Raw genomic sequence first — 19,873 nt, forward strand, 5'->3', positions numbered from 1 at the left:
TGGTGGAAGCTCCAGCTCCTAGTGTGAGCATGGGTCCCCCCTGCAACGTGCCCGACAGGCAGAGCTCCAGGGAAGATGCTCTTTCCCTCCCAAAGGAGCCTATTTCCCCAGAAAGTCCTCAGCTGCGCATCAGTTCAGGGGCTGCAGGCCGGCCCAGAATGAATGGGGCAGAGACCACTGTCCGGCCCCGCTGGTTCCTTGGTCTTGGTGCGTGGGGGGCTGGCCTGGCCCAGCCCAGCGCTGATGAGGGTCTCTCCACCCTGGGGGTCTCTACAGGCAGATGCCCACACCCAGTTCCCAGAGCAGGGCAGGCTCCTCCAGCTGCAGGCCCTGAGCACGGCCGACAGTGGCAACTACAGCTGCACAGCCCGCAATGCTGCAGGCAGCACCAGTGTGGCCTTCCACGTGGAGGTCCACAGTGAGTGGCCCCACCCCACCCGCCCTGCCCCCCCTCCCTGAGAGCGACAGGGTCCCAGCACCCGCCCCCTCTGTGCCTCTCCTCCAGCGGTGCCCACCATCCGGCCGGGACCACCTGCAGTGAACGCCTCCGTGAACCAGACGGCTCTGCTGTCCTGCAAGGCAGACGGTGCGCCCCCGCCCCTTGTGAACTGGCGGAAGGATGGCATCCCTCTGGATCCTGAGAGCCCCAGGTGGGAGCTGGTAGGGGAGGGCATCAGGGAGGGGCTCAGGTACCTCTTTACGGGTTGTAAACGGAAGCCCACCTGGGCAGTTGGAGCAGAAAGGACATGGGTCTTCTCAGAACCCAAGGACATACATGCCCATTCGTTAAGGGCGTGAGAACCCCTGGTGGCTGCTGTCTGTCTGTCTGTCTAGTTTTGACTCTTGGTTGCTAGTCTGTTTCTGTGTGTGAGGGCTTCATGCCTCTCTCTCTCTCAGACCAATTTTCTACACCTTCTTTCTCTAAGAACATGGCAGGACGGCTCCCCACACACACCTCCCCCCGCCCCCCCCCACCCCCAGCCAAGTTATAGTTGCTGTGTTCACACAACCTGCAGACCCTGGTGAGCTGTCTGTGAATCCCAGTTCCAAATTCCCAGGGCAGAGAATTCCATTGGCTCAGCCTGCATGATGTGTCCATCCCCCGTCCAACCGGCTGTGGCCAGGGGCGGGGTCACACAGTACAGACATGGCCCCTGGGAAAGGGCATTTTCCGACCTAATTGAGGGGCTGTTCTCAGAAAGGGTTGGGGTACCACTGCCCTCTGGCTCTTGGGGGGAGGCTGGGCCCAGGTGGGAGCATGGAAGGCCCGAAGCAGCCCCTCTCACCCTTTCTGATGCTGGGTTGTGGTGCAGGTTACTGCCCAAGGCTGTGGCCCCATGCCCCACCCCCCCCACCGACCTTGGCCTCACAGATGCAGGACTCCTGAGTCAGCATCCTCTCGCTCAGAAAGCCAGGGACCAAGGGGAGGGTCTCGCTGGAGACACTACCAGGGGGTCCAGCTCCTCCCCAGGGACTTGCTGGTCTGCCGGTATCCATGGCAACCCCTCCCTGTGTTCCAGGTTTCAGGTTCTGCCTGAGGGTTCCCTGAGGATCCAGCCAGTCCTCGCCCAGGATGCCGGCCACTACCTCTGCCTGGCGTCCAACGCCGCAGGTTCCGATCGGCAGGGCCGCGACCTCCGGGTCTTCGGTAGGTAGAGGAGGGAAGGTGTGGTTTTTTTGCCTTCAGCGTCCACCCCCTGTCTGGACCGGGTCCTGCTCAGTTTCTGGTTCATCTTAGCTATCAGGAGCCAGGAGCAACGATCTCCAAATATTTTTGACCATGAATCCTATTAATAAAAAGTTTTGAGCATGTACACTCAAAGATGCATATTGGGGCTTCCCTGGTGGCGCAGTGGTTGAGGGTCCGCCTGCCGATGCGGGGGACGTGGGTTCGTGCCCCGGTCCGGGAAGATCCCACATGCCGCGGAGCGGCTGGGCCCGTGGCCCATGGCCGCTGAGCCTGCGCGTCTGGAGCCTGTGCTCTGCAACGGGAGAGGCCACAGCAGGGAGAGGCCACAGCAGTGAGAGGCCCGCGTACCGCAAAAAAAAAAAAAAAAAAAAAGATGCATATTTATCTTCATGCATACATTATATGCACTTACTACTATGCTATTCTACTGCATGAGAAAACATGCACGAGCTGTAGAACCCTCAGAATCACTGAGCCAGGTGCTCTGATCTGCTCTTCCATCCCATTGATCACCTCGGTGGAGGCTGCGCTGCTGGGCCCTGGCCTCGGGTGGGGCTGCCGGGGAGTTGCGCCCTGGAGGCCCCATTCAAGGAGGTGTAGTTAGGGGGATGCCAGCCTCAGGGGTGATCAAAGGCCCCATCGCCCCAGCTTTGGGAACCCGTTGGAAGATCCGCTCGGGGAGTTTCTCCTGCCTCCTCGCTCCTGCTTCCTCGGGGATGGGCTGAAGGTGGTTGGAGTATCTCCTGCTCCTGGGCTTTACCTTAGAGACCCCCGCCCTGCCCCCACCCCACACCCCGTCTCCTGATCACTGTTCTCTCCCCAGAGCCTCCAGCCATCACCCCCGGCCCCTCCAACCTGACCCTGACTGCTGACACCGCCGCCTCACTGCCCTGTGAGGCCAGAGGCTCTCCCAAGCCCCTTGTGGTCTGGTGGAAGGATGGACAGAAGCTGGACTTCCGCCTGCAGCAGGGAGCCTACCGGTACTGAGATGGTCCTTCTGGGAGCGTCATGAGATGCCTGGGGTGGGGAAGGGCGTGCCTGTCTCAGAGAAGGGGAGCCAGGCCAGAACTGAGGCAGGGGCACGCTCGGGTCTCACCAAAGCCAGCACCAGAACTTGTGTCCTGACTTCAAGGGGCCAGGAGGGTCTTTACACTAAGATACCTGGTCGGAGGTGGGGACATTTGGGACATACAGCCAAATGGAAAATATATGGCCTTTGCAACCACTTTAGTCACTATTTAAGAACCCACGTAGAAGCCCAAGTTCATGCCGGTTGAGCCTGGACCCATGGCTCCTGCAGGAGCCTCGGTCTCCCCGTTTCTCAAATGCAGCTGACCCTGAAATGATCCCTGGGAGTATTAAGAGGTCAGTTCACCAATGAATTCACCAGATATGTGTTGTGTTAGGTGCCAACTCATCGTGGAGCTTTGTGACTAAGCAGGTGTTCAGTGAACACGAGCAGTTCTGATCAGGGCTTTGCATATGGTTACTACTGCAGAAGTTATCATAGGTGGTGACTGTAGGAAATTTTTAGGATTATGGAGAAACCCAGAGGCAAACATTAAAATTGCCCACAAACTGAACAGGTAGACCTTGGGAGGTAGAAAATTCTAGGAGAAACTTCTAGAGTCGAGGCTAGGGGCCGGTTACAGGCAGGGAAAATAGTCATGAAACACATCCCTCGCCTCCAAATTCCCCGGGTAGGGAGGCCACGCTGGCTGGTTTCAGGTCAGCCCAGCCAGTCACTTAGCAGACAACCGTCCGTCTGTCTGTGCAGGCTCCTGCCCTCCAACGCCTTGCTCCTCACAGCCCCCAGCCCTCAGGATTCAGCCCAGTTTGAGTGTGTGGCGAGCAATGAACTGGGCGAGGCCCACAGGCTCTACTGGGTGACGGTTCACGGTGAGTTCACACTCAGGAGTGACTGTTCACAGCGAGGGCAGATGAGGAGGCCGGGATGGGGACAGTGCCTCCCTCTCCTGGGCGCTCTCTCTGCCTCCAGGGACCTGCACGGCTTCCCTCTGAGCCTTTCTGTGCTTCCCGGGTCACCGCCTCCAGGAAGCCCTCTCTGATCCTGCCCTCCCACACTGACATAACCCAACTCCAGCACAGTTCCTGGCCTGTGGGAGCTCGTAGGCGAGGCCTCTCCCAAGTCCAGAATGTTCTGAACCCAAATCTGGCCTTGTCATCACCCCAGTTAAAATCCCTCCCACCATGGCTTCCCACCGCCCTCAGGATAGAATGCATGGTGTCACCTGGGCCCAGAAGGTCAGCCCTGCTGACCCCCCAGGTTCAGCTCACCCCATGGCCTGCCTCACTCTGGGTTGCATTCATGCCTCTCAACTTTTTGTTCCTTACCTCGGGGCCTTTGCACATGTTGTTCCCTCTGCTGAACACTTTTCCCTTCACCCAAGCAATATCTGCTCTTCCTTCAAATCTCAGGTTAAATGCCACATGCCCCAGAGACCTTCTCTGGCCTCCCTCACTCTGTACCCCCACCAAGCCCACTTGTCTTGTGAAACGCTCCCTGAGATACCTGGCTGGTATCTATAGAAAGCAGTTCGTAACTATCCCACACGCCCAGCCAAACACATCTGAGTGAGGAAATGTGACTGCCGCACCTCCCTCCCCGGAGCTTCGTCACTGATGTCACCTTGTGTCGTAGTCTGTGTATCCTTCTCGTCCACCTGTGTTCCCCAGGGGACCTCAGCAGGGCCTCAAGCCTTGCCTTGCGTTTCAGTGCCTCCCACCATTGCCGACGACCAGACGGACTTCACCGTGACCATGATGGCGTCCGTGGTCCTCACGTGCCACAGCACAGGGGTGCCAGCCCCAGTTGTGTCCTGGAGCAAAGCAGGCACCCAGCTGGGGTTGCGGGGGAACGGCTACCGTGTGTCACCTTCGGGTAAGGAAGGGTGAGCCACGTGGGCCTGCTGCTGAGGGCACACTAAGGGGCGTCGGGCGGAGGCTGTGAAAGCAGCCCGCTGGGGCCTGGTGGTTGAGAAGATGGAAAGTTCTGGCCTGGCGCTGCCGTTCGCTCACTGTGTGACCTGGGAGAGCCCCCTCGCGCCCCACCCCCAGGCCTCAGTGTCCCCATCCACGCGCTAGAGTATTGATATCCATCAGTCAGTCCCTGATGCTAGTTGGTACGTCGGTGCTCCTTACGGCAGAATGAGGAAAATAATAGCGACGTGAGAGTTTTCATAAGCTAGTTTTAGCTCATTAGAAGGATTGGCCTTTATTCTGAAATAACGCTTTTCTTAATAATTTGGTGTTGAGAGTGCCTTTCTTTTATGAGATTAAGGTGATAGTACATGGTCATTTTTTAAGTGTCTTTGCTTGTTAAAATAAAAAGCTGGCAACTTTAGGGGGATTCTCTAAATTAAATGTATTTTTTAGTTGGTTGGTTAGTGAAATCCTAAAGTCTGTGAACCACTGGCCGGATCTGTGGTTTTCAAACTCTTCCAAAGCAATAGAACACTTCCTCTGACAAGTGGTTATGGGGAAGCCCAACACGTGAGAGAAACTAGGTTCTGGTTCCATCTGAGACTGGGATGGGGGCTGTGGGGTGGTCCAGAGTCAGGTGGGCCTCGCTCCCTTTGCCCCCTCAGCAGGCCCTCAGGGGTCCACGGGGGATGGTTTAGAAACCACCTTACCTGACTTGCAGCCTGTGGTCTGGGAAGGTTAAAATGGTATTCATTGAGCAGCCAAGGCTGAGGGAGAGAGGGCAAAGGGAGGACAGAGGAGGCAGCAATCCGGGGAGGCTTCCTGGAAGGGGCAAGTTTTGAGCAGAGTGCAGCAAGGATAGCAGGGTGAGGGCCCGTGGAACCAGGCGCGGGCAGTCCAGGGATTCCAGGCCAGGTAGTGGCAGATCCTGGCACATCACAGCCAGAAGGGTCTAGAGATCATCCTGTCTGATTCCTCATTGTACACCTGGCCCAGAGACTAGAAGTACCAGAGAGCAGAAGGGACTTGCCTATGGTAATGGTCTGAGCAGGGAGCAGAGGCAGGCCCAGGTTCCCCCGTGCTGCTTACAAATGGGCAGGGAGGCAGATTGAGTGGCCTGTAACAGAGACACCAGGGTTGGGTGTGTAAGAGCCCTGCCAGCTCCACCCCTGGGACATCTGTCCCAGGCCCCCTCACCCCTCTCTGTGCCCTGTTCCCGTCCACAGGTGCCCTGGAGATCAGGCAGGCCCTCCCCATCCATGCCAGCAGATACACCTGCATGGCCCGCAGCTCCGCCGGCGTGGCCCACAAGCACGTGGTCCTCACCGTGCAAGGTAAGCGTCCCCGAGGCCAGACAGCCATGGCTCCTGGGGCAGGGAAGCTGGCAGAGGGCTAGAGGCTTCTTTGGGAGAAAAGAAACAGCCCGCCTGTGCCCTCCTTTCCGACGTTTCTGGAACCCTTTGTTCCCTTTGGCAGCCTCTCTCTCTGGTGCTCAGACGGCCCCTGGTGGGAGAGGCCTGGGTGTTAACGGTGTCCCCAGGGACCTCTGCAGCCCTGTTCCTTTGCAGCCTCCCCCGTGGTAAAGCCACTACCCAGTGTGGTCTGGGCAGTGGCAGAGGAGGAGGTGCTGCTGCCCTGCGAGGCCTCGGGCATCCCCCGGCCGAGCATCACCTGGCAGAAGGAGGGGCTCACCGTCCCTGCAGGTGAGTCTCCTTGGCGGCCAGCGTGGGTGGGAGGATGACCGTATGAACCTGCGGTCCTCCTTCCTGCCCCCGCTTCACCTCCTGCCCTCCCGTCTCCCCTCAGCACCCCAGAGCCCTTGATTCTGCCTGAGCACTCGGTGGCTGGGCTGGGAGTTTGGGTCCGGCTTCCGTGCTCGCTCTGCCCCCTCGTCACCCTGTGGCCACAGCAGGTCACTCGGCCGGTCAGACAGGACAGCCCAAGCAGCCTTCCTGCCCTCCTCGGGGGTCCTATCGCCCCAGCGACCGGCCCCCGATTCCTTCCCGCCAAACCCAGGGGTGAGGACCCAGGTCCTAACCAGTGGACAGCTGCGGATCATCCATGTCAGCCCAGAGGATGCTGGGAACTATTTCTGCGTCGCCCAGAACAGCGCAGGCAGTGCCCTGGGGAAGACTCGGCTGGTGGTGCAAGGTGGGCCCCGGGGGTGTGGGTGGGTCTGAAGTGGACCCCAGCGAGCTAGGGGCTTTGAGGCTCCTGAGAGCCCCTCCCTTCTCTGCCCAGCCCTGGTCCCGGGCGGGGCATGTCCCCACGTCCACCCCTACTCCAGCACGGCTTGTGGTTCTAGAAAGAATTCAAGAAAAAAACGACTCCCATTTTGCACCCAAGGTCTGGCTTCAGACGGTAACTCCAGGGTCCCCTCTGCCTCCTCTGGCCCCTCCGGGGAAACTAGTCTGGTCACTCTTTGTTCATTTTGGCTTTCCAGTAGCAACAGCCATTTCCGTCCGTTTAGTCACTGTGTGTGCATGTGGGTGAATGGGTCACTCTGTCACAGCTTCTTCACCAAGCTCCAGAAAGTCCCCAGGTTATCCAGACCACAGGGCCTATGACCAGGGGCCGGTGGGGGCAGCAGACAGGGATGGAGGAAGGGGCTGAGGGTGTGTCAAGTGCCAAGGGCACTGGGGCAGGGATGGCCCACCCCAGCCCACCCCAGCCCGGCCCAGTCACCGAGGGGACCTCCCTATCCCCACAGTCCCGCCTGTGATCGAGGCTGGCCTTCCCGACCTGTCCGCCACTGAAGGCTCCCACGCTGTCTTGCCCTGCACGGCCAGCGGCAGTCCTGAGCCCGACATCACCTGGGAAAAGGACGGCCAGCCTGTGTCTGGAGCTGAGGGGAAGTTCACCATCCAGCCTTCCGGGGAGCTGCTGGTGAAGAACTCAGAGGTGAGGGCCTGGCCCCAGGGAGCAGAGGGGAATAATAGTAACAGCAGGAGCGGCAAACACCTGCTGAGCACCCCCCCCCCGAGCGCCATGCTCTGTGCTGAGCACCCCCTGTGTGCCATGCTCTGTGCTGAATGCTGTGCAGCTTCTTAATCCTGGAACCTGGGGAAGTAGGTGTTATCACCTTAGCTACAGATGAGGAAACCGAGGTTCAGAGTGTACCCAGGTTTTGAAGACATGCTATTGCCAAGAGGCAGAACCAAGATTTGAATCAGGACCTCTATGGCTAGTCCCTGGGGGAGGGAAGGAGCCCTGGAAGAGAGGGAGGGGGGAGCGTGGCGATGACTTTGTGTCCCCAAACTGCCTCAAATGTTCTTAACCTGAGCTACAGGCATGGGTGGGACCCCGGCTCCCTTCCCCCATCAGTACTCATCACGTTCTATAATTACAAAAGAAGTCGCTGTCCAGATGGATGGGTGGCTGCTGGGTGGGCACATCTCGAGGGGGCCATGGGGGTGGGGATCCTGCCCCACGGGGAGCCAGATGTGCAGTGGTGAGTGCACCAGCCCTGCTGCGACGCACCACAGAACTTCTCCCCTCGGAGAAGGCACCGAAAGCAGGGTCCCCCTCGGGGATGATGGATGAGGTGAGCACAGGTGAGCGGAGTGCAGGTTCCGTTCTGAGCACATAGGAGGTGCTTAGTAAATGGTGACTGTTACAAACGTGTGGTTAGATTATGAAGGCTGAAAATTCAATTAACAGTCAAATTAAGAAGGAAAAAAAGGGAATTTTTTGGAGCCAAGCTGAGGATTATAACCGGGGAGACCTGTTAGAAGTAAAGGCACGGTCACATACATTTTCCAGACGAAGAATCATACATGAGAATGACATACTCGTCTTTCACATAAAGTTCACCAAAGACACACAGTCCGGGTAAGCAGGTACAAAGTGAACAGCGAGTCACCATGACCCCATACAGAGCTGGGAAGGAACCCTATTCTTTTAGGAAGTTACATTGCTAGCGTCAGAGGAAAGGAAAGAAAAAAAGATCTTTACAGCTGAGCAGGCACACCCGTCCTTGAGGAGCTCTGGTTAACGTGTAATGCAGATACACACCGCACGTTAGGGATGGAAGGAGGAGGCCCAGAAAGACAGAGAATTTCATGTTTAGTTTTTCTTGTCCTGCCTTAAAATATAAATTGTATTTCATCAAAGCGCATAGCCATAGGAAGGCTGCAGGGAGGTGCAGTGGTGAAGCTGAGCTGTTTGCTAGCTGTGTGACCTTGGGCAAGTCACTTTGCCTCTCTGGGCTGGATGGTCCACGGGAACCTGCCAGGGAGCAGGTCCGCGGGGGCATTCTGGCCCATGTTGGGGTGGGGCGGTTATCAGGCTGACCCCTCCCTTTGCCCACAGAGCCAGGACGCTGGCACCTACACCTGCACTGCCGAGAATGCCGTGGGCCGCGCCCGCCGCCGCATGCACCTCGCCATCTTGGCACCGCCTGTCTTCACCAGCCTGCCTGGGGACCGCAGCCTGAACCTTGGGGACAGGCTGTGGCTTCACTGTGCGGCCCGTGGCAGCCCTACGCCCCGAATAGGCTGGACTGTCAACAACCAACCGGTCACAGGTCTGGGCCTGCTGGGGGCAGGTGGGACAGAGACCCAGGGCGCTGGGAGGTTGAAGAGGGTGGGCGGGTGGGGTGACCCAACCCGGTGAAGAGGAAGACGGTACCAGTCAGCCTGTGGGTTCTGGGTCTCCAGACTTGGCCCTGCGTTGGGGCACAGGGCAAACACACATGTGGCCCTATGTGACCAGTCACACGTCAGACCCAGCAAGAAGCCACCTGTGAAAAAGACTCAACCCTGGAGACCTCAGGGCCAGGAGAGGGGCCTGTGCTCCAGCCTAGCACTGCTGCTCCCATTGTGGGCCCCTCAACACACTCCATTCATGGGGGGCTCTCTCCTCTCACCTGGGTCCCCAGTGACGTTTAGGGAGGTCCAAGGCCCGCACAGGCCCTGTGGTACTCAATAAACGTCTGCCGAATGGATGAGTTGCTAAGTCTTCTCCGCTGCAAAGTGGTGTTTTCACATCCTCCTGTACCCAAGTCCAGGTGCTGGGAAACGAGTGCTCCACCTTTGCACACCTGTGCAGAAGGCTTTGCCTCAACCTCACTGCTTCCTGGGCGGAGAGATCAGGAGAGAGATTCAGCCTCTCTGAGCCCAGCTCTTCATCTTGAAATAGAGATAACAGGGGTCCTGAGGGTGGAACGATTTAATGCAGGAGGTTCGCCTGGCAAGGCCTCGCCCAAGTAAATGCCCCGTCGGTGTAGCACGTGTCCTTATTCCTGGTGGAGGGGCACTGTCTAAGGATTACAGGGAAAACAAAGGCTGTTAAGAGCATCTATCTCGGAACTTCCCTGGGGGTCCAGTGGTTAAGACTCTGCGCTTCCACTGCAGGGGGCACGGGTTCGATTCCTGGTCAGGGAAATAAGATCCCTCATGCAGTGTGGTACAGCCCCCCTAAAAATTAATTTAAAAATATAGCATCCATCTATATGTAACGCATGACAATATCTCTATAAATGCCACATGTTAATAGGCCCCCGAAGACCTACCCTTGGCCACTCACCATACTCGCGGTGTGGACTTGAAAATGAGAAAAGGCAGGTCTTCAACCTCCTCCTCATCTCCTGATCCTGTGCCTGCCACGATAGCATCCCACTTGCTTAGGCTTCCAGCAGGGAGGGGACGCTTTGTGCCTTTATGAAGCACCTGCTGGATACCGAGGCCTGAGTTAAGTGTTCAGGGCAGGAGGTCCCTGGCACCCTGAGCTCAGAGCCCCCTGGGGCATCTCTTTCTCTGCCACAGAGGGAGTGACCGAGCAGAACGGGGGCAGCACACTGCAGCGGATGGCAGTCACCAGAGAGGACAGCGGGACCTACGTGTGCTGGGCCGAGAACAGAGTGGACCGAGTGCAGGCGGTCAGCTTCGTCCACGTGAAGGGTAGGGAGTGACCACGTGGTCTTTCTCCAGACCTCTGCTGACCCAACCTAGTGGTTTTTCGAAGAAACTGGCCTCCTAATCTCTGAACTAGTACCTCTCCACCCTGGCTGGGCAGTAGGATCTCCTGGGGGGCTTTATAAAATACCGAGGCCCAGGTTCTACCCCCGACTCAGGAAAGGTGAGGCCTCGACATCAGTATTTTTTACCCTCCCCAGATGACCGGCTGTAGGGAGAACTGAGATCTGACTCATCAGCCTGAAGCACTGCCCTCAGCTGGATGGTGTCCATGTGGGAGGGGGATGGGGGCCAAGGTACCCTGGCACACAATGCGTGAATCTCGCCAGCCTGCCGGTTGCTCCCCACAGCCCTGCCCCCCACAGCCCTGCACAGTAACCCTCATGTCACTGTGACTTGTATGTCCAACTTTAGGGTGGGAGGGTGGGGCTCGATGGGGGGGATGAGCTGCCTAGGCACCAGGATTCAACTGTACTGTTGGTAGATTCAACCTCAGGAAACCGGCAGGGATGAAAACCAGCACAGGGCATCCAAGAGTGGTTTAAGAGTTGCATGAAATGAGAATCAGGGATGTCTTAGTGTTGCTATGTCCGACAGAGGTGTCCTAATGATCGTGTAGTCCTTGTTTTCCGAAGTACCCTGCCGCTGGGCTAATCCGTCTCTGAGCGCGAGTGTATGACACTCGTACACTTTCTCCCCTCCTGTGCCTGTCTCAGGCATCACTAATCAATCATAGCACTATCCCCACTCAACTTCAAATCCTTCTCAGCACAGTGTTCCTGGCAGCCACTGCCAGTCTAGTTCACCTCACCTGCGACATGGAAGCTGTACGCCATCCCAGATGTATTGACTCCACACAGCCGTGCTGAGCCAGCAGGAGCCTCCATAGGTTCCTGGGGTCTGTCTGGCAGGCTTTTGGGGATGAATTTATGGGGATTTTAGCCTGAAGAAAACCTCCTTTCTCTCTCCTTGTCCACTGTCACCTTGTGCAGAGGCTCCTGTCCTACAAGGGGAGGCTTTTTCCTACCTGGTGGAACCCGTTGGGGGCAGCGTCCGGCTGGACTGTGTGGTCCGTGGAGAGCCAGCACCCGACATCCACTGGATCAAAGATGGCCTTCTGCTGCAGGGAAGCCGGCTCCGGCACAGGCTGCAGAATGGCTCGTTGACCATCCGTAGGACCGAGGCAAGGCGGGGCCTGGGCTGGGGCCACCTGGGACAGCCCTCCACTTTGTCTGATTATCCAAGACGGTTCTTTAGGTTGGCACCACCCTCTACAGTCTACAAAGCATTTTCCTGCCTGTACCCAGAGATCCTCGCCTGACTACCTGGGGTGACCTCCAGCCAGTGGCTTAACTTCTCTGTGCCTCAATTACCTCATCCATCCAATGGGGCTAATAATTGTTCTACCTCGTAGATTTATAGCGAGAAATCAGTGAGATGACCCACACCAGGTGCTTAAGAGTGATCGGCCCCTCAGTAAGGCCAATATATGTTACTAATAACAACCCCGTGGAGCAGAGTAAGTGGATAAGAGTGCCTCATTTTACAGATGAAGACACTGAGGGTCAGAGAGGCCCACAGCCCGTAAGCACCTGAGGCAGGACCCCAGCCCAGGTCTCCTGATTCCTACTCCACGCCATTTCCAAAGCCTTGAGCTCGGGGGCAGCCCCTGCTTCCCTTCCCTTCCCTTCTGTGTCCCAAGTCCCAGTGGTCCTGCAGAATTCCACAGTGCGATGATGTCAAGGACTCATCTTAGGGGTCCTTGATCTTGCCCATCTTGGAGCCTGTCTCAGACTGGTAAAGGCAGCAGCAGCAGCAGCAGCAGCAGTAAGGGTTGCCGTGACCTGAGTATTTGCTGTGGACCAGGCACCGTGCCTCACGGTTAGGGAGCATGATTTCATTTGATGCTCACAACAATCTTATCGGTTATTATCCCCGTTTTAGAGATGGGGAAACTGAGGCTCCAGAGACATGGTGAACAGTGGAGCCCGGATTCGGTCCCATCTCGGACTGATGCCCAAATCTCTACTCTTAATTGCATGCCGTGCTGCCCGCTGACAGTCCCTTGGGCGTGGCCTCCGGGATATTATCTTCTGGGCGTGGACAGTGGCCTCAGGCTGCCCCAGCTCCATCTCATGGTGGTGCCGCCACTGGAAGCGAATCTGAGCCAGCATTCTTCCTGAGTCGCATCACTGCCAAGGTCGTGGATATCCTGGGAAGAAACTTCCCTGTCACCAAGGCCAGGAAGTGCTGCAAACCCTCCCCCTCTGGGAGACTCAAAGTGTGCACTCGCACAATAAAAGCCCCAGGGAGCCTGCAGTGCTGAAACCCGTTCTTGTCTAACTCAGTGTCTCGCAAACTCGCTCCAACACAAAACCCGTTTTCTAAGGAATTCCTAATAATGTGCCGTGGAGTCATAATACTTTAACGCACACAGTTTGGAAGAGGTGCATCTAAATCATGCTTCTACAGCATATAGCTCCCCTTAGAGCAATGAGTTGTCACCACCCCAAGTTCCAGGGGTGAAAGGGGCTGGATTCTCTTTGGATTCTATTGACAGGCAGCCATGGAAGCCCCTCTGGTGGCATCTGCGGGCCCCTGGCTGGTTTATGCTCTAAGCTCCTCCTGGTTAGATGGGTCTTGCTCCAGGTGCCCCTGTCTGTGCCCAGCTGTCCCCAGATGCTCCCCACCCCCTCGTCCTCCTCTCCTGAATGCCACGCCCCCACTCCCATGCCCACCCACAGAAGGACGACGCGGGACGATACCAGTGCCTGGCGGAGAATGAGCTGGGCGCGGTGGAGAGAGTGGTGGTCCTTGTGCTGCAGAGTGAGTCTCAGCCCCGCCTTTCCTGGGCCCTGGGTGGGGACCAGGTGAGGTGGGCACACAGTGAGGTGGGCGCCCAGGGGGCAGCTGCGCCGAGGCTGTGGCTGCCGCCGCCCAGGCTGTGTGATGAGAATAGAGGGCCATTCCAAATCTTTGTTCAGAACACACAGTTGAAGTCCCATGAACTGTCTCCCCAGTGTGGAATGGGAATTAGGGGCTGGTGAGTACTGGGGACCCAGCAGCCAGGCCTGGGGGCCCTGTTTATTCAGAACTCAAAACTGTCATTGAGATCATAGAGACAGCTCCTGTGTTTGCCAAGCAGGTTATAGCTAACAATAAGTCCAAATAGGGATTTAAAAAAAAATTTATTGGAGTATCATTGATTTACAATGTTGTTAGTTTCTGCCGTACAGCAAAGTGAATCAGTTATACATATATATATATATATCTCTATATATATCTCCACTCTCTTTTAGATTCTATTCCCATATAGGTCATTACAGAGTATTGAGTTCCCTGTGCTACACAGTAGGTCCTTATTAGTTATCTATTTTATATATAGTGGTGCGTATTGTATATGTTAGTCCCAGTCTCCCAATTTATCCCTCCCCCACCAGAATGAAATAATGCCATTTGCAGCTCCATGGATGAGCCCAGAGACTGTCATACTGAGTGAAGTAAGTTAGACAGAGAAAGACAAATATCATATGATATCGCTTCTATGTGGAATCTAAAAAAACGATACAAATGAACTTATTTACAGAACAGGAATAAAGAAGGATTTTTAATGAAACTTTTCATTGAAGATTCACACACAGGAGGAGGGTACATGTCACAAGAGTACAGCTCAATGAATTTTCATAACATGAACCCACCCAGGTCACCTGCACCCGGATCCGAAAATAGAAGAGTAACAGTTCCCAGACCCGCCCCCCCCATCATGCCCCCTTCCAGTCTCTACCCCCTCTTGAGGGAATCACCGTCCAGAATTTTGCCTTTTTAAAAAATAGCTGTAGGGCTTCCCTGGTGGCGCAGTGGTTGAGAGTCCGCCTGCCGATGCAGGGGACGCGGGTTCGTGCCCCGGTCCGGGAAGATCCCACATGCTGCGGAGCGGCTGGGCCTGTGAGCCATGGCTGCTAAGCCTGCGCGTCCGGAGCCTGTGCTCCGCAACGGGAGAGGTCACGACAGTGAGAGGCCCGTGTACTGCAAAAAGAATTAAAAAAAAAAATTTTTTTTTTAAATAGCTTTATTGAGACATAATTTACATACCATAAAATTCACCCATTCGTATTATTCACCCTTAAAAAAGAAGGAAACTCTGTCACATGCTACAACATGGATGAGCCTTGAGGACATCATGTTAAGTGAAATTAGCCGGTCACAAAAAGACAAATACTGTATAATTCTAATTGTATGAGGTCCCTAGAGCAGTCAAGTTCTCAGAGACGGGCAGCAGAATGCTGGTTGCCAGGGGCTGGGGGGAGGGGAATGGGAATTAGTGTTTAATGGATATAGGTTCAGTTTGGCAAGATGAAAAAGTTCTGGGGATGGATGGTGGTATTGGTTGCACAACAATGCGAATACAGTTAACACTGCTGAACTGTACACTTAAAAACGAGGAAGATGGTAAATTTTATGTTATATGTTTTTTACCACAATTTTTAAGTGAAAAAATCCACCCATTATAAGTATACAGTTTGGTGATTCTTAATAGATGTATAGCATTGTACAACCCATTTTTAGAATATTTGCAAGTTCCCTCCGCCCATTCGTAGTCAATCTCCGTTCCCACCTCCAGCCCCAGGCAACTGCTGATCTGCCTTCTGTCCCTATAGATGTACCTTTTCTGGTAATTTCACATACATGGAATCATACGCAGTTTTTGGTTCCAACTTCTTTCACTTACCGATGTTTTGGGGGTTCATCCATGTTATAGCGTATGTCAGTACATCATTCCCTTTTATTGCTCAACAGTATTCCATTGTCTGGCTTGACCACATTATGTTTATCCATTCCCCAGTCACTGTTTCTAGTTTTTGGCTCTTGTGGATAATGCTGCTGTGAACATCTGTGTATATGTCTTTGTGTGGATATATGTTCTTTCTCTTGAGATTCCTGGGAGTCTAATTGCTGGGTGACCTGATCACTGTATAGGTCATTTTTTAAGAAATCACCAAACTAGCTGTACAGTTTTACTTTCCTCCCAGTAGTGTATGAGGTTTTGGTTTCTCCACATCCTTGCCAACACTTGGTAATGTCAGTCTTTTAAATTTTAGCCATCCTTGTGGTTACAAAGTAGTATCTCACTGTGGTTTTAATTTGCATTTCCCTAATAACTAATGATATTGAGCATCTTTTCATGTGTTTATTACGCTTTCATATGACTTCTTTGGCTAAGTGCCTATTTAGGTCTTTTGCTCGTTTTTAAATTGGATTGTCTTATTAATATGTTCTAAAAGTCGTTTACATAGTCTGGATACAAGTCCTTTATCAGATAGATGATTTGCAAATATTTTCTCCCAGTCTGTGGCCTGGATTTGCATTTCCTGTATTTTGCCTTTGAAGAGCAAAAGTGTTAAAATTTGGTGAAGTCCAATAGTATTTTATGGATCGTGTTATATTTTTAAAATCGTTGTTTAACCTAAGGCCACATTGTCTTCTGTAATTTTTACAGTTTTTGTTCTTATATTTAGGCCAAATCCATTTGAGTTAATGTTTGTGTGAGATAAGGATCTAAATTCCTCTTTTTTTTTTTTTTGGCATATGGATATCCAGTTGTTCTATACCATTTATTTAGATCTTTTCCATTTCTCTCAGTGATATTTTGTAGTTTTCGGGGTACAAGTCTTGTACTTTTGTTAAATTGATTACTAAGTATTGCCTGATTTTTGACGCTATTTGTAAGGGGAATTCTTCTCTTAGTTTGATTTTTTTGGATTTTTCATTGCTAATACATAGAAATACAATTGATTTTTGTTATCTCGATCTTAAATCCTGCAACCTTGCTAAATTAGTATTTAGTTCTAGTAATTTTTTGGCAGATTCCTTAGGATTTTCCACATGTCTTCTATGAGTAGAGCGGTTTTACCTCTTCCTTCCCCCTCTGGATACCTTTAATTTCTCTATGTTGCCTATGGCACTGATTAGACCCTCTGACACAAGGTTGAATAGGAGTGGCCAGAGCAGGCAGCCTTGCCTCGTCGCCAGCTTAGGGAGGAGAGCATTCAGTCTTACACTACTGAGTATGATGTCAGCTATGGGTTTTTATAGATGCCCTTTACCAGGTTGAGGAAGTTCCCTTTTATTCCTAGTTTGTTGAGAGTTTTTGTCGTGGTTGGGGGTGAGGGAGGGAGGTTTCTGGTTCCAGGCAAGACGGAATTAGAGGCACTTCTGCTTATGCCTCTCGCTAAGGACAGCTTAAAAACTCTAGACTTTATATAGAAAACAAACACTGAAAGACTCTGAAAGGTAGAGAAAAGAAGGGTGGGCCAAGAATCTTGGGACCTATGGGATGATATGGCAGCAAAATCCCTCGTTTTTCTTCTTGCCTCATATATCCTGGGCAGGATGCTTGAGAAACCAGCAACCTGGAAATACCAATGGGCTCAGACCAAAACAAAAAAAAAAAAAAAAAATGAGGGCCCCCCAAAAGTCTGCTCTCTCTTGCTAAAGGACCAGAAAAAGGACAGCATATCAAGCTAGAAAACTTAGGTAATGACACCCTGTTCCAGCCAAACACCCATCCACAAAGACCAAGTGGGAAACCTACACTTCTGCCTTTTCCTTGCTGTCCCGAGGCACCCCTCCCCCCGCACTGCGGGGTGGGCAGGGGGTCATGGCGTCAGATGAGGCCAAGTGGGGGCAGTCACCCTCCCAGCCAGGTCTGCTATCCGTGAAGGCCTAGTGTGAACTCTGAACTGTGTGACTGCCCAGCGATGGTAAAGCACCCCTTCTTGTTCTGGGGTGTCAGTGGAGGCCAGCTGGGGAAGCGGGGTTTCTACCTTCACCTGGAAATAATGAGGCCACACCTCCTTCCCGTGGCAGCGTCAGAGGCAGCCTGTTAAAACAAAAGAACTAGAGTCTTTCAACTCAGACTTGAAACTCATTCATCATACCAAGAACAAGGAAAATCTCAACTCAACAAGGACTTGAAAGTGGCCGTGAGCAGCTGTGAACATGCGTAAACGTGAAAAAGTAGAAGATCTCAGCAAGGAAACTGATATAAAGAAGAACCAAATTAGCACTAAATTTATAATAAACAAAATTAAAAACTCAGTGGATGGGTGTAATTGTACAAAGAGGACAGAGGAAAGAATTAGCAAATTTGAAGATATAACAGTAGAATTTAACTAGTCTGAACAACAGAGAGAAAATAGACTGGGGAAAAAAATGAACAGGGCCTCAGCGATCTGTGGGACTACCCCCAAAAGATCTCACATTCATTCATTAGAGCCTCAGAAGGAAAGGAGAAAGACAGGTGAGAAGTAATCAAAGAAACAAGAGCTGAAATTCCCCAAAATTTCACCAGATACATAAGCCTACAAATTCAAGGAGCTGAGGAAAACTCAAACAGGATAAACCCAAAGATGTCTGCACTGAGACACATTGCTATCAAACTTCTAAAAATTAAAGGCAAACTTCTGAAAATTAAAATAAAACTCCCATCTTCCATCAATGAAGCGGAGCATGGTTGTGGAGTAATTCAAAGTTCAGGCAATTTTGGGGGGTGATCAGGAAAGACCTCTTTTTATTTATTTATTTATTTTTTGCGGTACACAGGCCTCTCACTGTTGTGGCCTCTCCCGTTGCGGAGCACAGGCTCCGGACGCGCAGGCTCAGCGGCCATGGCTCACGGACCCAGCCGCTCCGCGGCACGTGGGATCCTCCCGGACCGGGGCACGAACCCGCGTCCCCTGCATCGGCAGGCGGACTCCCAACCACTGCGCCACCAGGGAAGCCCCGCAATCAGTTATTTTTAAATTAAGATATATAGGTTGTAGTTTTAGACATAATGCTATGGCACACGTAATAGACTACAGTATAAACATCCTTTTTATATGCTCTAGGAAACCAAAAAATTCATGTGATTCACTTTATTGTGATATTTGCTCTATTGCGGAGGTCTGGAACTGAACGCGCAGTATCTCCAACGTGGGCCTGTATACAAAAATAATAAGATGTTTCTAAAAGCTGCCCTGGGCCTCCCACAGGTGCCCCGGTGTTCCAGGTGAAGCCCCAAGACGCGACAGTGAGATCTGGGGATGCCGTGGCCCTGCGGTGCCAGGCCTCTGGAGAGCCGGTGCCCACGGTGCAGTGGCTGCGAGCGGGCCAGCCCTTGCGGACCAGCCGGCGGCTCAGGACCCTAATGGACGGGAGCCTGTGGCTGGAGCGAGTGGAGGCTGGGGATGCGGGCGCATACGAGTGCGTTGCTCACAACCTCCTGGGCTCTGCCACAGCTCGGGCCTTCCTGGCCGTGAGAGGTATGGAACCTCCTTGCCCAGACCTTTGTGGACAGGGGTGGGATTCCCTGCCCAGCAGGGCCTAAAACAACAGAAGTATATGATCTTGTAGTTTTGGAGGGTGAAAATCTAAGATCAGGTGCCAGCAGGGTTGGTTGCTTCTGAGATATATGATAGAGAATCTACTGCAGGCCTCTCCCCTAGCTTCTGGGAGTTTGCTGGAGTTCCTTGATTGAAGAAGCGGCACCCCTCTCTCTGCCTTCATGATCACATGGCATCCTCCCTGTGCTCGTGTCTGTCTCTAAATTTCCCCTTTATATGAGGACACCAGTCATATTAGGTTAGGGCCCACCCTCACGACCTCATGTTAACATGGGTACCTCTGTACACAGACCCTACATTCAAATAAGGTCACGTGCTCGGGTACCAAGGGTTAGGACTTCAGCACATCCTTTTAGGAGGACACAGTTCAACCCATAACAGCATCCTTACTTTTTTAATGGAAACAACTAATTTGTACCTTGTGTATGTTAATTGTAGAAAGGCCAGATAATTTTTTTAAATGTGTGAAGATAAAAGTAATGATCAGTTAGCTCCCATAATTCATTTAGAAATAGCTCAGGTAATTATCTGGGGTATATATTTCTACACTTTTTCTCTGAATGTAAAGAGATACACTTCTTTCTTTTTACAAATGAGGTCAAGTGTACAAGTTGTGTTTACGGCATGCCATATTTTCTTACTCTATCATGGACAGTAGCCTAGTTCACACCTTCTGTAATGATTTCATACCATTCCATAGGAACATGTTTTTTGTTGTTGTTGTTTTGTTTTTTGCGGTACGCGGGCCTCTCACTGTTGTGGCCTCTCCCATTGCGGAGCACAGGCTCCGGACTCGCAGGCTCAGCGGACATGGCTCACGGGCCCAGCTGCTCCGCGGCATGTGGGATCTTCCCGGACCGGGGCACGAACCCGTGTCCCCTGCATCGGCAGGCGGACTCCCAACCACTGCGCCACCAGGGAAGCCCCATAGGAACATGTTT

The 19,873-nt window shown here is 53.1% G+C and overlaps 1 protein-coding gene across 1 annotated transcript in view; it reads left to right on the top strand.

The window, feature by feature from the left end:
* The window catches only part of HMCN2 (hemicentin 2), a 149,775-nt gene that overhangs the window by 119,058 nt on the left and 10,844 nt on the right, over nt 1–19,873 (top strand). Inside the window, exons 72-86 of the mRNA XM_079927125.1 lie at nt 277–418; nt 506–650; nt 1,521–1,648; nt 2,514–2,670; nt 3,468–3,589; nt 4,428–4,592; nt 5,860–5,967; nt 6,202–6,336; nt 6,650–6,784; nt 7,344–7,534; nt 8,945–9,158; nt 10,399–10,533; nt 11,541–11,731; nt 13,293–13,374; nt 18,582–18,851. Of these exons, the coding sequence (XP_079783251.1) occupies nt 277–418; nt 506–650; nt 1,521–1,648; nt 2,514–2,670; nt 3,468–3,589; nt 4,428–4,592; nt 5,860–5,967; nt 6,202–6,336; nt 6,650–6,784; nt 7,344–7,534; nt 8,945–9,158; nt 10,399–10,533; nt 11,541–11,731; nt 13,293–13,374; nt 18,582–18,851 (2,320 nt within the window). The remainder of the gene's footprint in view (nt 1–276; nt 419–505; nt 651–1,520; nt 1,649–2,513; nt 2,671–3,467; nt 3,590–4,427; nt 4,593–5,859; nt 5,968–6,201; nt 6,337–6,649; nt 6,785–7,343; nt 7,535–8,944; nt 9,159–10,398; nt 10,534–11,540; nt 11,732–13,292; nt 13,375–18,581; nt 18,852–19,873) is intronic.

This window comes from Stenella coeruleoalba (assembly GCF_951394435.1).
Source record: "Stenella coeruleoalba genome assembly, chromosome: 7".
Taxonomy (NCBI): Eukaryota; Metazoa; Chordata; class Mammalia; order Artiodactyla; family Delphinidae; genus Stenella; species Stenella coeruleoalba.